The sequence below is a fragment of the Equus asinus genome, chromosome 26 (genome assembly GCF_041296235.1).
Source record: "Equus asinus isolate D_3611 breed Donkey chromosome 26, EquAss-T2T_v2, whole genome shotgun sequence".
NCBI classification, from domain to species: domain Eukaryota; kingdom Metazoa; phylum Chordata; class Mammalia; order Perissodactyla; family Equidae; genus Equus; species Equus asinus.
Window position 1 is genome coordinate 30917832 of NC_091815.1, and position 6843 is coordinate 30924674.

The 6843-nt window shown below is 55.7% G+C and overlaps 1 protein-coding gene across 2 annotated transcripts; it reads left to right on the forward strand.

Moving 5' to 3' along the window:
• Positions 1–1343: 1343 nt before the first annotated feature.
• Positions 1344–3888, forward strand: LOC106845148 (insulin growth factor-like family member 1). Of its 2 annotated transcripts, none has more exons than XM_070499151.1 (4): positions 1344–2402; positions 2955–3008; positions 3113–3325; positions 3641–3888. In XM_070499151.1, the coding sequence occupies exons 1-4, from the start codon at positions 2378–2380 to the stop codon at positions 3721–3723; spliced, it is 375 nt and encodes a 124-aa protein (XP_070355252.1). In that variant the 5' UTR covers positions 1344–2377; the 3' UTR covers positions 3724–3888. The 2 variants fall into 2 exon arrangements, with proteins under 2 accessions (XP_070355252.1, XP_070355253.1); XM_070499152.1 differs by having other exon boundaries at positions 1385–2402; positions 3113–3374.
• The last annotated feature ends 2955 nt before the right edge of the window (positions 3889–6843 follow it).

A 6843-nucleotide genomic window follows, 5' to 3' on the forward strand; every position in this document is an offset into this window, starting at 1 on the left:
TAAGTATCACCTCATCACAGGGCCTCCAACCTTCTTGAAAGAAGGTTTCAGTAAGCAACATTTGACAAGAGTCTGTGCAGCACACACTCACCCATTTCCTAGTCTGTTTTTTTCATTTAAAGGAATAACATAGTTTACGACCCACTCAAGTGTTTATCAAACCTGTAAAATGTTGTAATCCACAGTTGGGAAAACACTGCTTTGCTCTGCAGCTGCCAGAGAAGAGAGGCCGGGACGCAGGGGGACACATGGAGCTGAGGGACGTGCTGTCCCCCGCCCCAGGGGAGAGGAGGACGTTTAGGACTCTGGTCTTTGCACAAATATCTCTGCTCTGGTCTCCTGCTCCAGTCTCTGCCCTCCTGTTCGCCCTCCTCACGGCATGCAGATCCAGGGACATTCACAGACGTAACCGGAACTCCTCTCCCCCATCAGGACCAGCCGTGGTGCCCGGTGCTCTCAGGATAAGGTCCCGAGTCCTCCCCGAGGCTCACAAGGGACCCACCTGCCGCCCCTCCACCCCCTCCATCTGCCCTGCCCTCCACTCTCTCTGGGCTCAGCCTCACTGAGACAGTCACAGTTCTGGCTCATCCTTGAAACCTTAGCTCAGACATCCCCTCCTCCAGGAAGCTCTCCTTCAACTCCCAAGATGAGTGACGATGCCCCTCAGGCTCCCACAGCTCCTGGGGTTCCCCAACCCCAATCTGACCTCTCTGAGGCTTGATGGTCTGTGGACACTGTGTGGTCCCCAAGGATAAGACAGGAACTGCTGCTGAGTCATCGCTGTGTCCTCAGCGTCATCCAGCACCTAGCACACAGCTGGACCTCAGCCATGATTTACTGCCAAGCCCTTCACTGCATCATCTCTGCTGGACCAAAAGACAATGGGTCAGCTGGACCTCGTTGTCCCCATTTCACCAGGAAGGACACCGAGGATCACAGAGGCAAGGTTATCTCCCCACGTGCATCCGGGGAAACCCGGCGTTTGGGCACCAGTGCCAACCCCCACACCATCCCCAGAGCTGGGCTGTGACGACACCTCTGCCCCCAGCAGGAAACACCAGAGCCGGCACCGAGGACACCAGCCCCTGCGGGAGCTGACCTGGATGTTTCTCTGAACCCTCCACTTCTGCTGGGTCTGAACAGAGATACAGTTCCCGCCTCACAGGGAAGAACACACTGCGTTCCTCTTTCACTGGGGCCTCGCCCTGGTTTCTGTCTGGAATGGGTGCATTTCATGCAGGAGCTGAGTCTGCGCCTGGTGTGAGGTGGAGGGGAGCTGGGGGGAGTGTTGACAGCCCCTCAGGGAAGCAGAGGCGCAGAAGGAGGCACTTTCCAAACACAGGGAGGGGGTAGAGGGACCCGCTGCCTACATGAGGGACAGGTCACCCTTCCCAGGCCCTGGAGAGAACCTTGTCCATGTCGGGGTGATCTGTGCCCCCCAGAGATGGACTCCTGCAGGAGCTGGGGGAGGGGCCTCCCAGTCCTCGGTGCACGGGGTGACCGGGACCCACAGACCTGACCCCACAGTGTCCCTCAGGGAGGGGCAGCCCTCCCCTTATGTCCTCACAGGCCGACCCCAGGACGGCTCTTCTCGGGGACATTCCACCCGTCTCCCTCTGAACATGCGCGTTAGGGGGTAAAGCCTTTGAGGGCATCCTCAGGTGGTGGAATTTCTCCCACAGAGCGTCACAGGCGAGTAATGTTGACAATGACATTGACCCAACAACCAAACTAAAACTGACTGTCTTATATCTCTCTCTCTGTGTCCCACATGAACTCAGTGAAAACTGCGACTCTGGAATGCCCTGCTCACCACTCCCTCCCCCGTGTCTGACACAAGCCTGGGGCACAGGAGGTGCTAAGGGGACAGGTGCTCCTGGAGACACCACCATTGGAGAAGACCCAGAGGGGAGGTGGGAAGAGAGGCCTGGGGGCTGTGAGCCTTGGGGCCACCAGGGCCTTTTCCATGTTCATCCCACGAGCCGCTCAGCGTCCTCCCCACACATTTCCCTTTCCCCGCCCTTGTTCAGCCTGGAATTTTCAAATGTGTACAAACTGGTCTCGTTCACCTGAGTGTCTTGACTGCTGTTTAGTGAGCCCTGGGCAGGGGGTGTGAGGTCAGGGAGCTGACAGGCCCCCTGGAGGGACGGAAGATGTTAGTGTTCAGGGAGAGTGGGGACCAGGCCATCGTGCTGGGCGTGGGAGGGAGGCATTTGGGGGGAGGATGCTGGCGGGGCAGCTGCTCCTGCCAAGGGCCCAGCATGTCTCTGCAGGCCAGCCAGGGGTTCCAATGACATCGCCAGCTTTTCCATAGGAATAAAAGCACCTACTCTGATCACTGATCTCCCCTCTGCTCCACTGCAGCCAGCCCACAGCCATGGCTCCCCGAGGCCGCATCCTGGGTAAGGAGGACCGCACCCAACTCCCACCAAGCCCATCTCCCATTTCCACCACCGCCCCATCCTTACCTCCACCCAATTTTCCCCCCGAGCCCCAGGCCCTACAGATGACCCCATCAGAGGGGTGTCCCTTCCACATCCCCACCATCGGCCCTTCCCCATCCTTGATTCAGTTTCCAGAGTCTCGCCCAATGCCGTACGCATCCTGGGTTCCCACTCCAACAACGCCTGTGTCAGCTCAGCCCCTTTATGGCCTGACTGTATCTGAGCCTCCTGCTCTGAACGCCTCCCACCCAGGACATACTCACATTCTTCAGGACCCCAAACCGAGTTCTTCCAGGACTCCTGCCTGCATCCCCTCAGCTTCCCCAGGCCCACAAGCCCAGGGCACCTGAACATGGTGACCGGGTCCCATGCTAGACTGCTCCTAACCTTCTCCTGTGCCTCACACAGGACAGACACCCCCTCAGACCCTCCCCTACCCCAGCCTGGGCTCCCCGAGGTGGACCCGTGGCTGCCCCGTCAGCCCCACCTCGTCCCTCTGCTCTCCCTCAGCTGTCTCGGCCGCTGTCTGCATCCTCACGCTCCTCTGCTCACACGGAGCCCCAGGTGAGCCCAGGACAGACACTCAGGGCTGCGGTGCGGCTCCCAGAGGGCCCCAGGCTGGCACCCCTGCTCTGCTGCCTGGGCCACACCAGCTCTGTGTCTTCCAGTGTCCCCCATGGGCGCCCACCTGATGCTGTGCCAGCCGCACCTGACCTGTGGGGACAAGTTCTATGACCCTCTGCAGCACTGTTGCTATGATGACGCTGTGGTGCCCTTGGGCAGGACCCAAAAGTGTGGCAACTGCACCTTCAGGGTCTGCTTCGAGCAGTGCTGCTTCTGGTCACTCAGACCCCTGGAGTCCTTCGTGGTGAAGGTGAAAGGTCAGAGTTGCTCCTTGGCCCTGTCCCCGGATGACAGGCTTTGTCGCAGGTGAGGTCCCTCCCCTCCCGGGGATCAGGGGCTGCCGGGGGCTCTGGATGCCTGTTCTGTCCCTGATGCAGCCCCCCTGGCCCTGTCCACCTGCTCCAATCAATCCACCTCTCCCTTTTCCTCTCTCCTATTGTCTTTTTTTCTCTCAGCCTCTTTGCTGTCCCTCTTGTGTCTCTCTGTTCCACTCCTCTGCCCAGCTTCCGTCCGTCCCTCCATCTCTGTCCATCTCTCTCTTGCTCACTCTCTCTCTCTGTCTCTCTCTTCAGCGTCGGCTGACAGAGGACCAGATGACCGGGTGACTGCTGGATTCTGCTTCCTGAACGAGCCTGGGGAGACGGGCCTGGTGTAGACTAAGATCTGGGACGCGGAGGGGTTCTCTCGGGACTTGAGACGCTCGGACTCAGTGCTGTCTTCTCGTTCTTTCTCCTCTTTAACGCTCAGCCTGAATCCGTCCTAAGCAGGGGGACTGGTATCCTCTAGGATCCACGATTAATAAAGCTTGTTCCTCACATTTCCCTGATGGTGTGGCTGACGTGCGTCCTGCGATCATAATAGAACCACAAGGGCCGGTCCAGCCACAGCGTTGGCCCCGTTGGGGAAGCATCTGTGGGACTCTCCACGGTTTCGTTGGCCCAGGCGAGCGTCTCAGGCTTCCTGCCCTGCAGCATCGCTATCGATAGGCTGAGACCCACACAACACCGTGCATCAGTTGGAAGACGTTTGGGTGGTTTCCAATTTGGGGACTGTTTTCGGCTCCTCTTTCTCGTGCGGTCTGCACTCCTGCACTCTAGTCATGGTCGTCCTGGTTTGCTGATGCCCAGGCTGTTGAGCGACTGTAGATCCCACTGGGGGTGAGGCTTTTGACCATCAGCCCTCGTCTCCATTTCTCTGGCTCTGTATCTGGTGTGTCTACAGCACTCCATGCCCTCCGCTCCCCAGGCTCCCCACCCCCCCCCCCACCAGTTCCTCCCTTTCTGAGGGAACAAGGACCACACTGCTCCTGCCAGTCCTTTTCCAGCCATGTGCAATTTTTATGGGTATAACTCCCTGAATTTTCTCTCTTTTAAAATTATCGGGGACCTGCCGACAATCTGCATTGGCAGTATACTCTTTCATAAACCGTAATATGCCCTTGGATTGTAAGGGAAATGTGCCGGAAGTCGAGACATGGAACTTAGGGTGGTAAGTCCCAAACTTGTGAAATCTCCAAGGTCATCATCTGCCTGTGTTTGCCTGCACCACTCTTGCCTCCTAGATGCATTTTCTTAGGTTCTTCTGGGAGAAGGCGTTGGAATCTCTCTTTGCACAGACCCGGGGCTGAGTTCAGTTTACAGAGAGATGTCCAGGTGGTGTCCAGGGAGGAAGCATGTCGGCTCTCTTATAGGTCTGCCCGGGTGGGATAGAAATGGGAGGTCAGGGGCTGAAGCCATCAGGATCTACTGTCAAAAACAGAGTCTTGTCTTTATTACATGGAGATGGAAAATACTACCTGCAAATGGCTTCTGAGAGCCTCAAGGAAGGTGCAGGAAAAGGATCCAGACTCAGGACTGTCTGATTCCAAAGCCTCATAGCTATCAGCTTAGTGGCTCTCAGTGTCCACGGAGCCTGGCCCGGCCCCTGCTGCCCTCCCACCAGCACAGCCTCCAAGACCCCCTACCCCACCCTGCCCTGTCCTGCTCTCCCTCCTCTTTCCTGCCCCAGGGCCTTGCTTAACTGCCCTGAGAGACCAGGCTCCAGGCTCCAGCTGGGCTCCCTGCTCCTCAGAGACACCAACCCCAACCCTGCCCTGGGGAACGCGCTTCCCTCTTGCACCCTGACCTTACCCCCCTTTTTGGCAGAGACAACCAGGTCTGGGGCCCAGCCCACCCGCAGCCTCCCCAGGAAATGCCTGGGACTGAGGTTCTAAGAGCTGAACTATTCTCTTGGGAAGACTGGAGTGTGCATCAGTGGCTCTTAGTAAATGCGCCAGTGAGCCCTGGGGCAAAGCCTTCTCCATCCTCGAGGTCACTAACCACATGGCTGTGACTCACTGGGAAACAACCAAAGTGGCCGTTTGTTAGCACTAAGTGTGGGGTGAATTGCTATGCAGCAGGAGGTAACGAGACACCATGGAGGTGTCATTATTGAAGTCTCTTCAGTGCACTGCTCTTTCCCCAGGTTGGACCCGGTGTCCGGCATACACCAGGGGCTCCACTGCGGTCACTGTCGACATGGCTTCCGACCGTGACAGTGCCCTCAGGCCTGACAATTGTGGGAAGGTCTTGTCTCCGGTCAAGTTTTCGGGTGGTGGTCTTCCTGAGTCCCGAGCTGCCTGTCACCTTCCATCCTCTCGAGGGAGTGGACACATTTATCACACACGTTTAGGGAGCGATTATGTACTAAGTGCTGTTTGCTTTGAATTCTTTAATTCTCACATCAGTCCTGTGAGGTGGGGACCACGCAATCCTTGATTTATAGAGGAGGAAACTGGGGCACAAGGAAGTCATTCACTCTTCTGGGATCCAGACCAGAGGCCTCTCTGCAGAGTCTGCTCTTCCCCAGGACCCTGCTCAGTGTGTGTGGGGGGTCCCACACATCTCTAGGGGGCTGGCAGACTCCGTGTCCTGTGGTATTTTGGCAAGTCTCAAGCTGGCCCCATTCTGCATGAGACACTGTCGCCTCCCCCAGCCCGCAGTGCTGGACCCAGCGTCCTGTCCCCACTCCTGTTCATGGTTCCCCTTTCTCTTTTCCACTTTCCCTTTTGTGTTAGTTTTCTAGGGCAGCCATAACAAAATACCACAGGCTGGGTGGCCCACACAACAGAAATCTATTTCCTCACAGTTCTGGAGGCTGGAAGTCTAAGATAAGGTGCCAACAGGGCTGGTTTTTCCTAAAGCTTCTCTCCTTGGCAGTCTATTTGTTTGAATCGAAATCCAAATTGGGTCCAAACAGGGCGGTGGGGGAATTGGATGAAGGTGGCCAAAAGGTACACACTTCCAGTTATGACAGATTAGTCCTGGGGCTGTAACAAGCAAAAGGATGACCATAGTGAACATGCTGATGGCCTGTTTGACGGTTGCTAAGAGAATAAGTAGATCCTAAGAGTTCTCGTCACGAGGAAAAAAATTTTTTTTCTTTTTTTGATATCTATATGAGACGGATGTTAACTAAGCTTATTGTGGTAATCATTTCAAAGTATATGTAAGTCAAATCATTATGCTGTACATCATAAACTTACACAGTGCTGTATGTCAATTATACCTCAATAAAAGCAAAAAAGGTAAAAAGAAAAAAACAAAAAACCCGAATTAGGTCCAGACATTGCAACTGGTTGATACGTCTCTTAAATACCTTTTAGTCTATCTGATACCAACTCTTGTTTTTTTTTTGAGGAAGATTAACCCTGAGCTAACTACTGGCAATCCTCCTATTTTTGCTGAGGAAGACTGGCCCTGAGCTAACATCTTCCTCTACTTTATATGTGGGACGC